Below are 19,530 nucleotides of genomic sequence, written 5' to 3'. Positions count from 1 at the left end.
TTTCAAAAAAAAAATATGGCACGTGCGCTGGGGGGGGGGGGGGGGGTTGGGGTCAAATAACTTACGTCCCCCATGCGCACGCTGTATTTTTTTACATATTAATCTGCCTACATATTAATTGTAAATATGGGCGAATTAGAAACAATGGGGGGGGGCGCAAAATAGGTCCCTTTTTAATCCCTTTTTATCATACGGTTAACTCTCTGGCTATGACTGAGCTTAGGAAAACTTTTGGATATTTTGCTTTCGTTACAACTCATTCAGAAGTAATAATTTTTCAATGATTTTTCGGATCTTTTCCGTTTGTGCCCTTCAGCTTAGTGGGCCCATATTATTTGCACCTCCCAGACGCAAGTGCCATATTTTAACCTAATAATTTACTATGTAATGGCACGTGCTCTGTAACTGGGGGCGCATAACGTACTGAGGGTGGAGGCACAAACGGAAAAAAATCCTATTTATCAAATAATTTATGATTTTAGAAGCTTCTCTGAGTTTGATATTGAAGAAAAATGGGTTTGAGACAAATATAAAATGAACTCTGTTTTTCTTTGTAACAATAGTTTCCAGTAGGCTTCTGAGTGAAAACAGTGTGGCAGAAAATCAACTTGGTTGATTAGTTGAACAATCAAGATTCAGCCTTGTCCACATGTGACTTAGATCGTATAGATAGCGTGGTTAATTCACTTTAACTGATAGCGAGAACTGCATACGCCATCAGACGTCTAGGTTATGGAGAGGAATGGAGTCTTCGCCGCGGTGGCTTTGGGGGTGGCGGAGTGGCTCCAGGATTGTATCCAGAAGGTGCTACACCCTCAGATAATAGCGAGTTCTGATTACTATCAACTACAGGTACAGTTGAATTCAAATTAGCAACAGCTCTCGGTCCTGGTATTGGAGCAGGTCCGAGATCATATCTGGAATTTGCCGTCGCCAAAGAATTTTGATTACCATCAACTCCAGGCACTGTGGAATTTGCACCAGCGACTGTTTCAGGTGTTGAAGCAGGTCTTGGTTGCACTTTGTGGGTCTGGCCTGCAATCTGACCGGTCCTCTCCCAGATCCGATGGTCAAAGTATTCGGGATCCAGGTCTTCGTCAGTTTCTTTTCGAAAGCGAACCTCGCGACGACCACGGATTGTGTAGTGTACCCCTTTTGGATAGCGATAGTTCTCAGATAGAACATTGCCGTCTTTATCTGTGATCGCAATTTTTGTGAAGTACAACGGATCTCTTGACAGCAAAGCCATTCTAGCTGTCTTTTGGTATCTAGGTGGCGGTGATGCCATTCCATGCTGCCAACGATTCCGACGTTGAGATGATTGCGATGTCGCTGGCACCACTTGCCCAGCTGTTTCTGCAGTATCCGTTTGCACCGTAGCTTCAGAGTTGAGAGCTAACGTTGATGTCGCTTCTGAAACTTGATCTGGGGTTGTCACTGGATCCGGAGCAGCTTGTCTTTGAACAGCGTCAACAGTGTCATTTTCAGGTTGAGGAAGACCTGAACGCGATGAGCCTTGCCTTTGCGATTGAAATTGAAGAAATGCGTCACTTTTTGCAGCTTCGATCAATGCTTGTCTTTGTTCCGAGTCGGATTCCATAATGTCAGGTGATTCGGGTTCTCCTTGAAGGGTGGTTTCATCATCGTCACTTGAGGTGCTCTCGTCACTTGACGAGCTCTCATCACTGTCGTCAGTTTCCCAACTTGAACTGTCATCAGAGCCAATAGAATTCAATGACCCCATTGTTGCAGACCTAGGGTAGTTCCCGTTTCCTCTGGCGAAATTTAGATCTTAAGCGATTCCTCCAGTTTATCATTTTTCAGGGTCCAAAACAAAACATTTCACAAGCACACCACACCATATCACATCACGTCACATCACTGACACACACACACACACTCACACACACACACACACATACATACACACACACACACACACACTCACTCACACACACACACACACACACTCACACTCACACACACACACACACACACACACACACACACACACACACACACACACACACACACACACACACACACACACACACGCATACAAGTTCACGAACAATTTCTAACACGTACCAGTTAAAACTGAACCAAAATTTATTTGGAGCAAAAAGGAACGGAAACGGGAAGTTCGGTACCTTTTCAAATCTCCTTCGTCACCAACATCCCACGCAAACTTTACCGGTCTTCTAAATCCTATAGCTCGACCAAATCTCTTGAAAGACTTCGCAAGTTTCCTCCCACGCGTTTCCTTTCGATTATTACAGTCGATCATCATTCGAGGGGGTTTCACTGGAGCTCTTTTGGGTTTATCATCATCATTAGCTTCAATAATGACATCGTTAAAAGATTCTGCCTTGTCTTCGGGGCCTCGAAGTAGTTTATTTTTGAACCAGGGTGTGTAGGGACCCCATTCATCTGGACGTTTGCGATCCTTATCATCTCTGTGCTTCTTTCTAAACCTCTGCCACTTTCTGTAGTTTGTTCTTGGACCTAATTCAGCACCAGTTTTCCACCAGTGAAGTTTAGCTAACTTAAAATATTAAAATCTTAAATTCCTTAAATTTCTCATTCCTGTCTGATGATTACACCCGGATCAGATAACGGCTTTCCCCAAATTTTAAAGCTAAAAAATGTATAAAAAAGCGGAAGAGTGGACATGACAAAATTCAACCTTATTTACTTAAAACGGGTTCCTTTTTAGACTTATAGTTCTTATTCCACCGTTTAAAGTTGGAGATAAATTTCTCCATGGAACACCGTTCGATTGTCCTTTGATGAATTATTCTAACTGAATCAAATTAATTTCTTTTTTATTTTAAATTAATTCTTTTTTTAAAAATTATTTATTTTTATTTGATATTAACTTTTCTTTCCAATAGTTTTACCCAATTATTTAAAATATGAAATACAAAACATTTTTACGCCGTTTCCCTTCTTTTCAATAATTGAAGCTTTCAACCCGGATAAAGAAATACTGGAGAAATGACATATGCTTCCTTATATATCCTAAAGTTATATTAATTGTATGATTTCTCAGTTGTCATTCAAAGATAGAAATGGATTTCCTTGTAAATTACAGGAATAACTGTTGGAAGCCAGAACTAAGTTCAGCTTTCATTATTAGTTTGTGACAAAACCGTGGTAATGATTCAAGGGAATAGAAAAAAAATTTAATATGGAAAGTTCTCAATGAGCCTTGTCTATTGTGGACTGATGTTAATTTAATATTTTTTTTCAACATAATTTATAGTGTTAAAATTGATTGAATGTTTTTCTTTCAAAATTTCACCTCTTTTAGTAATTGAAATTTTAGGCGGCTATTTTCCTGTTTATACAACAACACATAAAGTGGTCCCAGAAAAATATGCATGACTAGGGTTGGGCTGAAGGTATTATTTTTTGGAAGAAGAGTTTGATAGCTGCTTAATAATGAACCCAATTTTTCCAACTTTCCCATTATGTATGTCCTCCTTGCTTTTATATGTTTTGTTGCCACATTTTGTTGTTATGGTGCTACATTTTGTTTTTTACCTGTTTGTGTCTTTTTAGCTATCAGAGCCTCTGTTTTTTTCTTGGGCTGCAAAGGCAAACTCGCCTAAAGTGCGGAAAGTTTTTCTTGCAGTTAGAGATAGTAAGAGGCATCACGAAAAAATCTGGACACATTCATCATATTTCTTGTTGCGAATGCAAAGTAAGCGTATATATATAAACTAAGCAGCGTATGTTTGTAAGCGTGTAAGCGAATATATTTCAATTGAATAGCAAGCAATCAAGGCGGCATAGCGCAGACGGTAACGCACTGGACTCCGAATCGAAGGGTCGCTGGTTCGAGCCCCCGACTACGACCAAATTGGCAAAGCAAAATCAGTATTCTAATACATGTACCTTGAGCAACGGACTGTTAGAGAGCGGTTTTGGGCCGAACCAGCCGAATTTAGACTAAGATGACTTAGATATAAAATTATAAGAGTATCAAAACGCTTTGAATGGTTCAATTTTAAGGCCAATGCAAGGCCAAATTACGTCATACATGAACTGAATCGACCGATATTGGCTAGCAAAAGGCTAACAGGTAGTGTCTAGCCTTTTTGCCGCTAGTGTTACTTTGAATAACTTTTGTTAACGTTGTTAAGTGAACTTCTTATGTGTCGTATGTTATGTACACAAGCTATAGTTGGCATAAAAAGCCGTTTCTTGAATCTTATTCGATTCGTAATTGTTGAATAAAGATTTCCCGTCTTCCGTTTTGTTACATTCGAGTTTATTGTCGGATACAAGGATCGAATATTTGGTCCACCACGTGAGAAAAAACCAGGACGACAATTTTTCGTTCTTACATCGACTTCTATCGGTCAGGGGCCGGCTCAACGTTGGTGATAGTGTTCTGTGGAGCACTACTAGTGGTTCAGTGTTGCATAGAGTGACTTTGGCAGTCAGAGGCCGGGTCAACGTTGGTGATAGTGTTCTGTGGAGCACTGCTAGTGGTTCAGTGTTGCGTAGTGTGACTTTGGCAGTCAGAGGCCGGGTCAACGTTGGTGATAGTGTTCCGTGGAGCACTGCTAGTGTTTCAGTGTCCCGTAGAGTGACTTTGGCAGTCAGAGGCCGGGTCAACGTTGGTGATAGTGTTCTGTGGAGCACTGCTAGTGGTTCAGTGTTGCGTAGAGTGACTTTGGCAGTCAGAGGCCGGGTCAACGTTGGTGATAGTGTTATGTGGAGCACTGCTAGTGGTTCAGTGTTGCAGAGTGTGACTTTGGCAGTCAGAGGCCGGGTCAACGTTGGTTCACCTCAATTTGGAAGGTTCACCTCTTAAACTGACTGTTTGCGGAAAAAATGCAAAACAATTTATTGATACACTTATTACAGACGTGACAGTTAAACCATTAGGTGATAACACCTGTGAAAATTTCGACGGAAGTCCATACATAAGAGACACGCTAAATGTTGGTTCTGATATTATCAATGTACCTCAACTACAGGAAACATATCTAAGTGTGCTAGATCCCGTTCAGTACAGTTACTCAAATGTCGAAATGATTCTAGGCCAAGACGTTTACCATGCAATCCGACCTATCGAATATTTTGAAAGCGATTCAAAATGTGTGCCCGTTGCTGTCCGTCTTCCAATTGGTTGGGTTCTAAGTGGACCTCTGCCTGCCACTTCTAGTTTCATATCCTCCTGTTTTTAAATTGTTACTGAACCGGAAACAGATCTAGCCGAACAACTGAAGTCCTGGTATGACATGGAGTTATACGGAGCTGTAAAATAGGTTGACCCCAGGTCTTCTTCAGACCGTAGAGCAGTTGAAAAACTAGAAAAGACAAGTTTTAATGACGGAAAACGGTATCAAGTTGTTATGCTGTGGTCAAAAGACAACCTTCATTTACCGAATAACTACTACTCAGCACTCGTTCAACTGAAGACCCTTGAAAAAAGACTTTTCAGGGACCAAGACCTCCGAGTGAAGTACGAAAAGAGCATTAAGGACGACGTAGACAAAGGCTATGTGGTTCAAGTGCTTAACTCTAAAGATCCCAGTGAACGGTCTAAACGCAAATGGTACTTGCCTCATCACCCCGTCGTTAATCCCAATAAGCCAAACAAGATGAGAAGGGTGTTAAATGGTGCGGCAAAATTTCATGGAACATCATTAAATAAATCATTGTTGACAGGTCCTGATTTACTTCAGCGTTTGATTCAGTATCAGTACGCAGCTTCCGCCAGTATAAGTACGCAGTCTCTGCTGATATAGAAGGCATGTTCCTCCAGGTTGGAGTGCTTCCTCAGGATCAACCGTGCCTTACATTTTTGTGGCGGGAGGATCCATCAACTGATGTGATGGTATATCAGTACACCAGGCATATCTTTGGTGCGAAAGACTCGCCCACATGCGCGAATTATGCCCTCCAACGAACAGCCAAGGACAATAGCCGTCAGTACCCAGATGCATCGCAAGCTGTGTTGGAGAAGTTTTATATGGACGACTACCTCGACTCCTTAGACGAACCAGAGAAAGCACTGAAGAGAGCCAAGGAACTCGTAGAACTACTTATGTTGGGAGGATTTAAATTAACAAAGTTTTTAAGCAGCGTTCCACACCTGCTCGATGAACTCGACAACAGCTTCAAAACCAATGACCAAGAAGAGCCAAAAGTTATTGGATGTTCTGAGGAAGAAGCCTCATCACACGTATTGGGTCTGAAATGGGACCACAAAAAAGACACACTAGTTGTCAGCCGTGGAACGAAGTACGTGGACAACAAAAACGTAACTCAACGCCTAGTACTTAGTTTAGTTTCAAAAGTCTTTGACCCAATTGGGTTAGTAGCCCCCTTCACAGTTACCGCCCGACTGTTGCTGAAAGATATATGGAGGTTGAGTGGTCAAGACTGGGACAAGGTGCTGCCCGATGACATCATTGTTAGGTTCAGTGCATGGAGTTCAGATTTACCCAAATTAGGAAACCTAACAGTCGCTAGGAGTTTTTTCTCTGGCGAGTTCGACTCAACCGAGCTTCATGTTTTCGGGGATAGTTCCCAGGAAGTCTTCAGCGCTGTTGCCTTCCTGAGATCAAAAGTAAGGTCAGGACCCACTACGCATACCGAAATTGCCTTTATTTTAGGAAAAGCAAGAGTTGCACCCATGAAATGTTTGACCGTACCCAAACTCGAACTTCAAGCAGCCCTCCTAGCAACGCGCCTAAAAGTAGACATATATAAAGCTTTAACAATACCTCTTAGTAAAACGTTCATGTGGACAGATAGCACGACTGTGCTTCAGTGGCTGAGATCCTTCGATAAACAGCCCATCTTTGTTGCCAATAGGGTTTCGGAAATATTGGAGTCCACAACAGTCGACCAATGGTTTCATGTACCATCGACAGACAATCCCGCGGACGCTGGTACAAGGGGAATGTCAGCCGATGGCCTGTGTGCCAGTAGCTGGTTGAAAGGTCCAATTTTCCTGTTTACGTCAGATTTTGCTTTCCAGCCAAATAACGAGATATTAGGCAATCTGAAAAAACCGTTAACCAGTCCCTTGGGCGATCCGGTTCAAAAACAAGAAAGCAGTCTTGCGAGCAACGTTTCCTACGAAGAAAAACTGTTCGATTACAAAAAATTTAGCTCCTACCTTGAACTAGTTAGGATAACCGCTTATCTCCTCCGCATCCTCCCGAAGCACGCCCATTTCCGGTCATCAGATGCTTCAATTCTTAGGCCCGATGATCCCCAGGTTGCTGAAGCAAAACTTCAGTTCCTCGTTCAATCTGAATCATTCCCGTTCGAGAAAAAACAACTTCTGGATGAAAAGCACCTTATCAGAAAAAACCCAATCTCACCGTATACCCCTTTCATTGGTGCCAATGCTCTGATCAGATCTAGTGGCCGCATCAAACTATTAGTTGAAGCCGACTATGACATCAAACACCCCATCATACTTGATAGCCGTCACCCCGCTGTAAGGCTCTTTCTGAAAAAAGAGCATTTAGTTAACCACCACGAGGGCATTGACTTTTTGCGAGCTTGCATACAACGACGCTACGCAGTCCTGAAATTGCGTTCCGCATTACGATCTGTCAAATTTATCTGCGTATTATGCCATAAGCGTAGCAAAAAGTCCGTTCAGTCAATGATGGCCGACTTACCGGCCGAACGTCTTTCCTGTGGTTCCCCTCCCTTCTTCAATACGGGAATGGATTATTTCGGCCCATTTTATGTATCAGTGAAACGCTCAAGTGAAAAGCGTTGGGGTTTCCTTTGCGCGTGTTGTGAGGCACGGGGTTTCCGTGCCTCACAACACGCGCCTTGCATATTGAGGTTGTGCCATCGATGAACATGAATTCCTGCGTTATGGGAATTGAAAGGTTCATTGCTCGGAGAGGAAAACCCCGCCTCCTTTGGTCGGATAATGGAACCATTTTTATTGCTACCGAGAAGGAACTATCATTGTGTATACAGAGTTGGAATCAAAAATTCATTGCGAGTCAAATGTCTGAAAGGGGAATCTTGTGGCACTTCAATCCACCATCTGCCCCACATCATGGTGGCTCGTGGTAACGAATGGTGAGGAGTGTTAAACGCACTTTCTATGCAGTTCTTGGCAACCGACGTCTTACTGACGAGTCTTACAAACGACATTCTGTTTAGTTGAATCAATTTTAAATAACAGGGCACTTACCCCTGTAAGCTCTGAACCTACGGAACTTGATGCCATAACACCTAATCACTTCCTTCTCGGAAACAGGTCAAGCACTGTGCCTTCGCTTTTGTCAGAAGAGGACTTCGACCACCGCAAGAGATACGTGCGAGCTCAGTGCTACGCGGACTCAATTTGGAAAAGGTGGCTAGCTGAATATGTCCCAAACCTGAATCGTCGCAGTAAATGGTCCAAACCGGCAAACACAGAGCTTAAATCTGGGGATCTTGTATGGGTGGCCGACGAATTGAGCCCCCGTGGACACTTTCCCATGGGTCGCATTGAAAACCTCCGTTATGGCAGCGATGGCATTGCCCGTTCGGCTGAGATAAGGACAAATGCTGGTAAGTATATCCGACCGGTTGTAAAACTAATACCTGCTTTAGAAACAACACTTTCGGGGCCGGAGGATGTTGCGAATGCAAAGTAAGCGTATATATATAAACTAAGCAGCGTATGTTTGTAAGCGTGTAAGCGTATATATTTCAATTGAATAGCAAGCAATCAAGGCGGCATAGCGCAGACGGTAACGCACTGGACTCCGAATCGAAGGGTCGCTGGTTCGAGCCCCCGACTACGACCAAATTGGCAAAGCAAAATCAGTATTCTAATACATGTAACTTGAGCAACGGACTGTTAGAGAGCAGTTTTGGGCCGAACCAGTCCGAATTAGACTAAGATGACTTAGACATAAAATTATTAGAGTATCAAAACGCTTTGAATGGTTCAATTTTAAGGCCAATGCAAGGCCAAATTACGTCATACATGAACTGAATCGACCGATATTGGCTAGCAAAAGGCTAACAGGTAGTGTCTAGCCTTTTTGCCGCTAGTGTTACTTTGAATAACTTTTGTTAACGTTGTTAAGTGAACTTCTTATGTGTCGTATGTTATGTACACAAGCTATAGTTGGCATAAAAAGCCGTTTCTTGAATCTTATTCGATTCGTAATTGTTGAATAAAGAATTCCCCTCTTCCGTTTTGTTACATGCGAGTTTATTGTCGGATACAAGGCTCGAATATTTCTTAAAAATCATACTAAGACCGTACATGATTTCTTAGTACTCATTGAAAAATCATATATGCTTGTTCGATGTTTCAGCGAACGTTATTGCTTATGGTTTCTTGATTTTAATACAAACATCATTTATGATTTCTTAAAAATCATACAAAGTCATATATGAAAAAATGGAAATCTTATTAAGATCATACTAAGATATAGTCTATGATTTGTATGGTATCATATATGATCTTAGTATGATTACTAAGGTGTGGTGCCCCGGGTACAAAAAAGCAAGATAACTTAATGTTTTGAAAGCGAATACTGGAGGTAGGCAGCTAAGGGCATTTACAGTTTTAAATAAGTGTTTTTTCATGCATTAAAGGAATATTGAAGCCTTTTAAACATCAAAAGTCGACAACTTTAAACAATCGCATCTATTATTGAATTGTATGAATTTTTTAAATTATATTGAAAACTTGTGAAAATTTTGAAACCCATGACCCTAAAATTGAGGAAGACAGTTTCAATTGTAGGGCATTTCTTAGGTGCAAATTTGCACCTGAGAAGTGCCCTACAATTCAAAGATTATGTCATTAGAATTTTTGCTCAGATAACACATTAGTTATGATTCACTATTTTAGTTATCCTAAAAACTGTTTTGGTTTGATTTTCTTCTTAAGATTTTAATTTTGCTTAAGTTTAAAATTTGTCGATGCGAGAACACTGATAATGAACAAATATTTTTTCCAAGAAAAGTAGAAAATTCTACTGAGTAGAAGATAACTCAAAATCATATCAACAAAAAGTGGATCGAAAGGTTTAGTTTTGTTTTTACATAATGTTTTGGTATTCAAAATTCAAATATTTGGGGCATTAAATAGCGGTTAAAATGTAATAAATTACGGTTAAATATAATTTCCAAAATTTTGTTTAATAGCCTGTGTTGGAGGAACTATATACTCAAATGCTTTTTCTTGTTCAGTCAATTTTGGCCGATCGATATATTCGTCGTAGAGAAATGTGAGTGGTATCATTAAAAAGCTGGTCCAGCGTAGAATTCAAAAATAAAAAGATACTTTTATTTTCGTTTTTTCGAGGAGTTTTTGTGTGAACACGCGATATTTGTTCACTTTTAGTGTAATTTTTCTCCAAATTAAAATATTTTCTATAATTTTTAGTATTTCAAAATTAAATTTCACGCCACAAATGGACCAATTTTTTGTTCCTAATAGACTAAGGGCCATAAAAAAGACTAGTTTTGTTCTCATTGGGAAGTTCACTATAAAAAAAATCGAATTCTATTTGAGAGCTATTTTTTATACAACTTTTTTCTTTTCTGCTTTTTTTACGTCACCTAGAGACAAGTCAGTTTTTGTATCAAAGTACTATTAATGAAAAACCTCCTTTACAGTCAAATTAAGCCCAACGAACAAAAAACATCATTTTCAAGGAATTGCTCATTTTTTTTGGCTTCGATTCTAAGTTTTCGTAATTTAAAATGAAATTTTGAAACTCTTTTTGTGGTTTTTACTATTTTTTTGAAGTCCTATGGCATGAATTCGTTGACTAACAGTGAATAATGTTGCACAGTGAGAATTAAGTGAACATATCTAGTGCTTTGAGGGGACAGATAATGGCTGTTAAGACCTAAAAAGAACTTTTCGATTTTTTTTGAACATTAAAGAATAAAAGTTATTATCGTGAACTTTGAGTCAATCCAGGAGTGACAGCACCATCTTCCTTCCTACTGCAACTAAATTTAATCTGGTTAGCGGTTTTGTCTTCTAACTATTGGTTATATGACTTCAATGACACAAGATTTCAATTTTTAAAAAATTTTTTTTGGATATTTTCTTTATTATTGGTTACTTTTGAACAATTATCACATTATCCAAACATTATACACATTATTCAAATAGTATTTTAATCGCATTGGCTTCAAGAGGACGTTCAGTGGATCACAGATGAAGTTTTCAGAGAAAAGCTAATGGTTTAATTGGCTTCGACACTTTCTTCTCGCTTTTTTTTTCGAATTTTGGTTTTTGCCTGTTTTTGTTATTGTTTTCACAGTCATAAGACTTATTGTGATGTCATGTTACTTATCTATGCGTAGCAAACATCTTTTTACTCCCATTGCGTTATATCTGAGCGTAGATATTGAGCTCCGTTGAAAGATTTTGAGTTTAGTGTCTGTTACGAGTTAAAAATAATTTTTCGAATATTTTTTGAATATTAATCAATTCTAAACTTTTGTCTTGAACTGTTGGCCAATGACAGTACTAGCGGAATTTTTTTCCGTTCTACTGCAGCCAAAATTAATCTGGTTAGCGGTTTTATCTTCTACCTATTAGTTTTAAAACTTCAATGCCACGAGATTTCATAATTCTTTTTTAATTTTTGCGTACTTTATTTTATTTTTGGATCCTTTTGAAATCTTATCACATCATCCTACTGCTTGTGGTCCCCGCTGTTTTAGGGATAAAGTTCAATGGATCATAGATAAAGTTTTTAGAGAAGAGCTTTTGATTTGAACTGTTTCGACATATTCTTCTGGCAATTTTCTACTGAATTTTTCGTTTTTGCCTGTCTCTGTTGTCGTTTTCATAGTCAATAACTTGTTGTAAGGTCTTATTGATGAAATATGATTGTTAAAAAAACTTTGTCCCGTCGAGGCATAATTTAGCGTATTTACTGGCTTGCGTTGAAGGCTAATGAAATTAATTGCGTTGATAAACGTGTTTTCTCGAAAATTTCGTTGGTCTAATGTATTTGTTTATGTTTGTTGAAAATTGATTGAAAATAGAAGAGTTTTTAGTGAAAAGTTGTTCATTTTTCTTATGCCTTCGACACTTCTCGCGTTCAATTTTTTCTATAATTTGCTGTTTTTGTTCTTTAGGTAGCCCTAAGATGATGACAGTTCTCATAGGCTTCTAATTGAGCATTGAATGAATGATGTTACTCTAAGCAGTCAGTTTATAGCGAATACTCTTAAAATTTATGATAATCATATTGATGTTTTTTTCAAACTTTTCAGTTTTCGTTGTTCTTTTCGTCGAATTGTAACTTATTTTCATCAATGAGAGGTCCCATCCATTTTCTTGTATTTCAAGAGATAACTTATCTATTGATGTTATTTGTCAAAATGTTTGTCTTGTTATATGCGTTTTTTGGACAATATGCGTTTTTCTGAACGTTTATTGAGTGGCCAATTTTTGTGTTTTTTTTCTTCTTTCAGAACAATCGCGTAATAACAGATCTCAATGGTTTTCAAATAAGGTGCAAGTAAACTTTTTTAATCCCTCAATTTAAATCCTTCAGTTGAATCAGTAGAATCAAAAAATTGAATTAAAAATACATAATATTCAGATGATAATTAATGACTTTAATGGTAGCAATAGTTTGTGTTTTCGCAAATCGTTTGTAATTTTTTGAGTTTCTCTTTAGTTCGCTTCTATGGCTTAGTCTAACCAAAGACAAGTCTTTTCGGTTTTGTATTGAGTTTTTACTATTTTATTAAGGATTATTTAGTTAAAAGCTGATGCTTTTTAAGATTTTTGAAATTTCTTGGTGTAAAAAATGTTGAATATTTTTTTAGGTTTCGCCTCACTGTTCGTTCTTTTTGTCGACTTGTTACCCAGTCTCATTAAGAAAATTTTCCAGCTGCCGTGTTGTTAGAAAAAAAGTATACTTGTGTAGTTAAGGTTTTACCTGACTGCACTTTGACGTTGTTACTAGGTGCTTTTAAATTTAGATATTCCGTTTTTGCCGCGAAATTTTTGTTTGTGCTAATTCTGTTTTTTTGTTTTTTTTTGTCTCTTAGTCTCTTTAATGTCAGATCTCGTTGGCGCTGTAGTGAGGCATGGCATTATGTAATTCAATTTGTGGTTAGATTGCGTAACGATTGTTTTAAACTCAAATATCTTTTTTCTTATCTCTTCATTTGGTTGACAATTTAGTCAAAAATGTAGATGAGCTCGGGTGGGAACATCATGTGCGAACGCACATTAGCGAGCCGCCTTGTTAGTTCCCGATTCATTAATTAATGTTTGTCAGTAGTTTAGATGGTCTAATTGGGATGTTTAATCGTGAAATCATTCTTACCAGCAAGCTTTCCTACTTTGAAACATTACGGTAGAAATATGTACCTAGACTATCAAAAATATTAGCTTTGTTGCAAATAAATGGGTTAACTTTAGCAGTTGCCATGCATGTTGAAATTTAATCATTTTGTTCATTGTAAAATCATTACAATTGCATAAATGATTAAAAAATGTTGGCACCTTAGTTTTATACTAATCTTAAATTACGTCTAAAATAAATGATCAATAATTTTTGGGTTTTGTTTGTTTTCTTTGTGTTAAAATTTTACTGTTCTGAAAAGAGAATATCTATTGAAAGCTTCAAAAAGGGTGCTTGTAAGTTTTTCCGAAAAAGAAGATATTTATAATCGGAAATTTAAACTCGTCGCCAGGTAATAATTAATGGTGGTCAAAATTTACGTACAATACGCAAAATGGAAATACGCTTTTCCAGCTGTTGAGTTAGCCAATCAATTATTTCTGACATTTACAAAACCTAACAGTAAAATTTTCAAATTTATTAACTACTTGTGATTTTATCCTGTAAATGTTGATATTGATTGTTGGTATTTGAAAAAAAACACTGACATTACATCAATTTTCATAGATTTTGAAACTTTACTGAATACAAAATCAATGGTTATCAAATGCATCTCCCACTTGGTAGCCGATGCTGATTTTTGCAGAAAAATTACAGTTTTTCCGATAATGATCGTTTGCTTCCATTGTCAAATGTTCTGTTGATGCATTGACCTTAAAGTGTGATTCAACAAATAGCCCGTAGATGACGCAAACGCCTGCTAATCTGTCAAATAAATGCTTTGAAAGGAGGAATTTTTATATTATAAGATATGCTATCACAAATTTTTATCACGTAGGATGTTAAAATGTGTGGAATATTGTTTCGTGTACGATCTGGCTAAAAGAATTTATCTGATTATTAAACGTTGGAAAACAAATGCGGTGAATTTTTGTAAGAATTGCGGTGAAATGCGGTGAATTATTTTTTTCCACCGCATTCACCGCATTTCTTATAAAAATTAACCAAAAAACCTTGACCCGGGTTGCCTCATCAGATCTCAAGATGCAACCCATTACAAGTGTCTTACCAGAAAACAATGCGATGTAAAATTTGTAAAATCTTCCAAAAAGTTTTCAATTTACCAGGCTCTACGCAAAACGAAAACCACATTCCAATTTCTCAGTTACACAACACTCAACTGGAAGAAATTTTGTTCACTGTGGAAATTTTCCTATTTCTTGTTCGACAGATCTGAAGTAGTCGTTGAGATACCCGGTGGCGCTTTTAAGGGGGTCGTCACCAGCGAGCAGAACATCGCTTGTGGGCGCTGGTCCGGGGTAGAATGACTGACAAGTGAGGTAGAGAAGGTAGAAAAACAGTTCTATCGCATCGATTATACACATCTTAGCATCTTTGTCTGGATACATAATATCGAGCTGTGTCCTGACAGCTGGACCAAACGCGATGGAGAAAACTTTCATGAGGTCAAAGGGATTAACGCTGTTTCGGTTCACGCTCTTGTTTGTGCAATTTTTGATGCATATTTGACTGGATGTTAAGAGAAAACTTGAGATCAATAGACGATAATTTTTATGTCTATTATTTCACAAGATTTATACTGTGTCAGTCGATAAAATCAAGAACTGAGTGAGTTGTCAAAAGTTCATGACAATTCGGGTCTTTGACAAGATTGTGCAAGATGCAAATCCCTCTCAAAGTCTTGCAAATTGCCAGTAGTACGAATCTTAGATCTTGAACGAAAAAGTCGGGGATTTAATCGCAAGAAAGCTAAATTCTCACATTTTTAGATTTTTACAAAAAAGTCTGGACATGAACGCACAAATAGTATAATGAACCCCCAAAAAGTTTAGTCGTGAACGCACAAATGGTCTGATTGGAGCACAGAAGTCTGGACATGAACGCACAAAGGGTCTGACGAACTCACAAAAAGTCTGGACATGAACGCACAAATGGTCTGATTGGAGCACAAAAAGTCTGGACATGAACGCACAAATGGTCTAATGAACGCAAAAAAGTCTGGACATGAACACACAAATGGTTTGATGAACGCACAAAAAGTCTGGACATGAACGCACAAATGGTTTGATGAACGCACAAAAAGTCTGGACATGAACGCACAAAAGGTCTAATGAACGCACAAAAACTCTGGACATGAACACACAAATGGTTTGATGAACGCACGAAAAGTCTGGACATGAACGTACAAATGGTCTAATGAACGCACAAAAAGTCTGGACATGAACGCACAAATGGTCTAATGAACGCACAAAAAGTCTGGACATGAACGCACAAATAGTCTAATGAACCCCCAAAAAGTTTAGTCATGAACGCACAAATGGTCTGATTGGAGCACAGAAGTCTGGACATGAACGCACAAAGGGTCTGATGAACGCACAAAAAGTCTGGACATGAACGCACAAATGGTCTGATTGGAGCACAAAAAGTCTGGACATGAACGCACAAATGGTCTAATGAACGCACAAAAAGTCTGGACATGAACGCACAAATGGTCTAATGAACGCACAAAAAGTCTGGACATGAACGCACAAATAGTCTAATGAACCCCCAAAAAGTTTAGTCATGAACGCACAAATGGTCTGATTGGAGCACAGAAGTCTGGACATGAACGCACAAAGGGTCTGATGAACGCACAAAAAGTCTGGACATGAACACATAAAAGCCTGAACTTGGACGCACAAAAGTCTGGACTTGAACATACAAATGATCTGATGAACTCACGAAAGTCCGAACATGATCGCACGAAAGTCTGGTGAATGCACGAAAGTCGGGACATAGGACGCTTTCTGTCTGGTACTGCCTGGACATAGACACTTTCCGCCTGTTAGGGTCTGGACATGTTGACTTTTGGTCTGTTATCTCAACCTGGGTTAATACCCACCCAGTTCTTTTTATTTTGAAATGTAACTTATTGCCGTGAAGAAAGCATCCAAGATAACCGAATTGGAAAATTAGACTTCAGAAATACGCTGCCTACCCAGGTTGAGGTGCCAGACTGAAAGTCGATATGTCCAGACCGTCCCAGACGGAAAGTGTCTATGTCCAGACCCTCCCAGACGGAAAGTGCCTATGTCCAGACTTTCGTGCGTTCAAAATTTTTCGTGCATTCATCGTGCGTTCAAAACTCCCTATGTCCAGACTTTCGTGCGTTCAAAATCTTATATGACCAGAATTTAGTGCGTTCCAAATTAAAAATCGTGCGCTCATTTGTGCGTTCAAAAACACCTATGTCCAGACTTTCGTGCGTTCAAACGTGCTTATGTCCAGACTTTCACGCGTTCAAAATCTTATATGACCAGACTTTAGTGCGTTCTAAATGAAAAATCGTGCGCTCACTTGTGCGTTCATGTCCAGACTAATTCGACTCATTACTTTTTGGCATTCTTGTTTCCATTCAAAAAATTTTCGTGCGCTCCGAATCACAATGTCCAGACTTTCGTGCGTTCAAAATTGCTTATGTCCAGACTATCGTGCGTTCAAAATTGCATTTGTCCAGACTATCGTGCGTTCAAAATTGCATATGTCCAGACTATCTTGCGTTCAAAATTGCATATGTCCAGACTATCGTGCGTTCATTTTCTTTTCCAGACCGTGTAATTTTGAACGCACGACGCCACCTTGTGCGTTCATTTCGGTCTGGACATATCGACTTTCGGTCTGGGACCTCAACCTGGGTAGTTTTGTTAATTTTCTACGAACGAACAAAAGATATTGTCTGCTGTTAATCGCATTTAACTCTATTCGTATTATTTATTTTTCTTACATACAGGGGGGTCTCATTTAGACATATTAACACGTTTCGTTCGTGATTTTTGTTCTAATAAGTGATACTAGTTTTAGCAAATATGCATCAGCATAGAATGGTCCTTACAACGCCCGTTCTGAATTTGAAGTTCTTTCCGTGATACTTGAAAATTGCAATGAGCGTAGGGGCTGATAGCATCTCATCATTGAACTGTTGTCGATCTTCCTCGTTTGCTATTTCTTCCCCCATCAGCAACATAGCCTGAAAACGCAACAATAATTTCACGAAAAGGGGAACATTCAGTTAAAATTTTAGAAGAATGCTTTTGAGACAAAATCTGACACATCTTGTCAAAATTGCAACTTCTTGACTTTCCTGACAGATGATATTGGTGATACGCCCATCAGAAATTGAAAAAGTCTTTTGTGGGTTTAAGGCTTTTTATTTAAAAGCTGGAAAAGTCCTAATAAGCTAAATTTCATCACAAATTTGGGCCTGCTTTGTTGTCATCCTGGTCAAATTTGTTTTTGATAACGAAAGTCAAGGTGCTGCGAGCTTGAACAAATATTGACGTCTTCTTTAATATGATTCTTATCAAGGTCTATAAGTTGTGGCCAAATTTGCTGTGTCACCAAAATTTGTCACTAATGATTCTTTCGTTTCGCTCTATTTTGCTTCGATAATTTTGAAAATAATTTTTCGTAAATAAGCTCTCATGCGATTACGTTTACTATTTCAGAAATTTAAGGGGGCTGCAATAGTTTGGTTTTGCAAAATTTGGTTATTATCAAAGTAGGCAAATTGCACCAAACAATATGTTGTAGAAATAATATAAAACAGTAAACAGCAGGAAGAGACTAAAAATTTCCACAAATTTTTCACCACCATCGGAAAAACGTTAGCTGTTAAACTGGTTACAGAAGGAAAAAACAACACAAAAAACAGAAGCGTCAATAGCATGTTTCTACACAAAATCAGCGAAAAAGAGCTATCCGTGGCAATCAGAAACCTGAAAAATAAAAACAGCTCAGATTTTGATTGACTCAACAATTTTATACTCAAGAAAATACAGTTTGCTATTGTCCCGATTCTTACATATTTGATCAACAAATGTTTTGAAAACAGCGTTTTCCCGAACTGCTTAAAGAAAGCCGTAATTATTCCACTGTATAGAAAAAAAGATCCTAAAGTTGCTGAAAACTACAGATCAATGAGTTTGCTGCCAACAATAGGAAATCTGATTGAGAAATTGGTTCAGAAAAGAATGCTAAGTTTTTTGAAAAAATTCAAACTTCTAAACAAAAATCAATATGGGTTTAGGCCAAAAAAGTCAGGCAAGATTAGGAGGATGGTATTACAGAAACTAAAGCTGTGTTCATTGATCTCAAAAAAGCATTTGATACAGTTAAATATAGTATTCTTTTGGACAAACTAAACAACTTGGGATTGAGGGGTCACATCCAAAGTTTTTTGAAATCTTAACTGAGCGAAAAGTAGCAATGTGTAAATTCGGGAAATGTATACTCCAATTTTGCAGAAGTAGATTATGGGGTACCACAAGGGTCAGTACTTGGACCGCTTCTTTTTCTTGTCTATATAAACGACATAGATGATTACTGTAGTCAGAACTGTTTGACCTTATACGCTGACGATACTGTTGTTAAACAAAAAGGGGAATCAACAACTGAAGTTTTTGGCCAATCTTTTAACCTGGTTAGTTATTACCTCATAAAAAACAAATTGACTATGAACTACGAAAAAATTTGTTTTATGAGCATGAAAGCCAGACGGAAATATTCAAAGCAACAATTAAAGATGAAAGAAATAAACCTAACACAGAGATCATCACTGAAATACTTAGGTATAGAATTGGATGACAATCTGAATTTCAGCGATTATATTAAAAAACTTTGCTAAAAACTGAACAAATTCTCAGGACTTTTTTACCGGCTCAGATCGATTTTAACTGTTAAACAAATGTTATTAACATACAAAGTTTATGTTAAGCTTGTTGTGAGCTATGGCGTACTAGTCTACGGAACAAGTAACAAAACATTAATTTTGCCACTTGAAACGAAATTAAAACAAATTACACGAATTTTTTTTAATAAACCTAAATCATCCTCCACTGGCCTGGAACGCGAATCAAATCACATTTATTCGATTAGAGTCATGCACCTTTTTGAACTGTTGAAAGAATTAGCTGAAATTTTAAGAGCATAATGCCATATTGAGTGTCTTAAAAACGTAATTACTAGAAAAGAAATTGAAACACTGCAAGCAAAAAGAATCCAATCAAAGCAACTTCAAACTGCAAACAAAAGCAGCGGCTTAAGTCCTAAAAGATTAGGAGTAAGAATACGAAAATTGCTAAAATTCATTTTAAAATTTTGTTCTAATTTTGTTTTAGAAGTGCAGCATCTGAGTGCAAGA

At 38.1% G+C, this 19,530-nt stretch overlaps 1 protein-coding gene across 1 annotated transcript; it reads right to left on the bottom strand.

Moving 5' to 3' along the window:
• Window positions 1-517: 517 nt before the first annotated feature.
• LOC142345332 (uncharacterized) lies at window positions 518-17,357 on the bottom strand. The gene is made up of 4 exons (XM_075397333.1): window positions 17,224-17,357; window positions 14,548-14,830; window positions 2,151-2,508; window positions 518-1,754 (listed from the first exon to the last, which is right to left on the bottom strand). Exons 1-4 carry the CDS (start codon window positions 17,353-17,355, stop codon window positions 731-733), a joined length of 1,797 nt encoding a protein of 598 aa, XP_075253448.1. The 5' UTR covers window positions 17,356-17,357; the 3' UTR covers window positions 518-730.
• Between the last annotated feature and the right edge of the window lie 2,173 nt (window positions 17,358-19,530).

Source organism: Convolutriloba macropyga, chromosome 9, assembly GCF_964194025.1.
Source record: "Convolutriloba macropyga chromosome 9, txConMacr16.3, whole genome shotgun sequence".
NCBI lineage: Eukaryota > Metazoa > Xenacoelomorpha > Acoela > Convolutidae > Convolutriloba > Convolutriloba macropyga.
Note: the sequence above shows the minus strand (reverse complement) of the source record. Positions and strands in the feature narration are given on the sequence as shown.

Excerpts from the sequence above, each read along its gene's own strand:
- LOC142345332 (XM_075397333.1), bottom strand. The coding sequence starts at position 17,355 with ATGTTGCTGATGGGGGAAGAAATAGCAAACGAGGAAGATCGACAACAG. Across the intron at positions 2,509-14,547 it reads CAGATCTGTCGAACAAGAAA|TAGGTCCAAGAACAAACTAC; the intron begins TAGGAAAATTTC and ends CTGGTGCTGAAT. Across the intron at positions 1,755-2,150 it reads GACGAAGGAGATTTGAAAAG|GTCTGCAACAATGGGGTCAT; the intron begins GTACCGAACTTC and ends GAACTACCCTAG.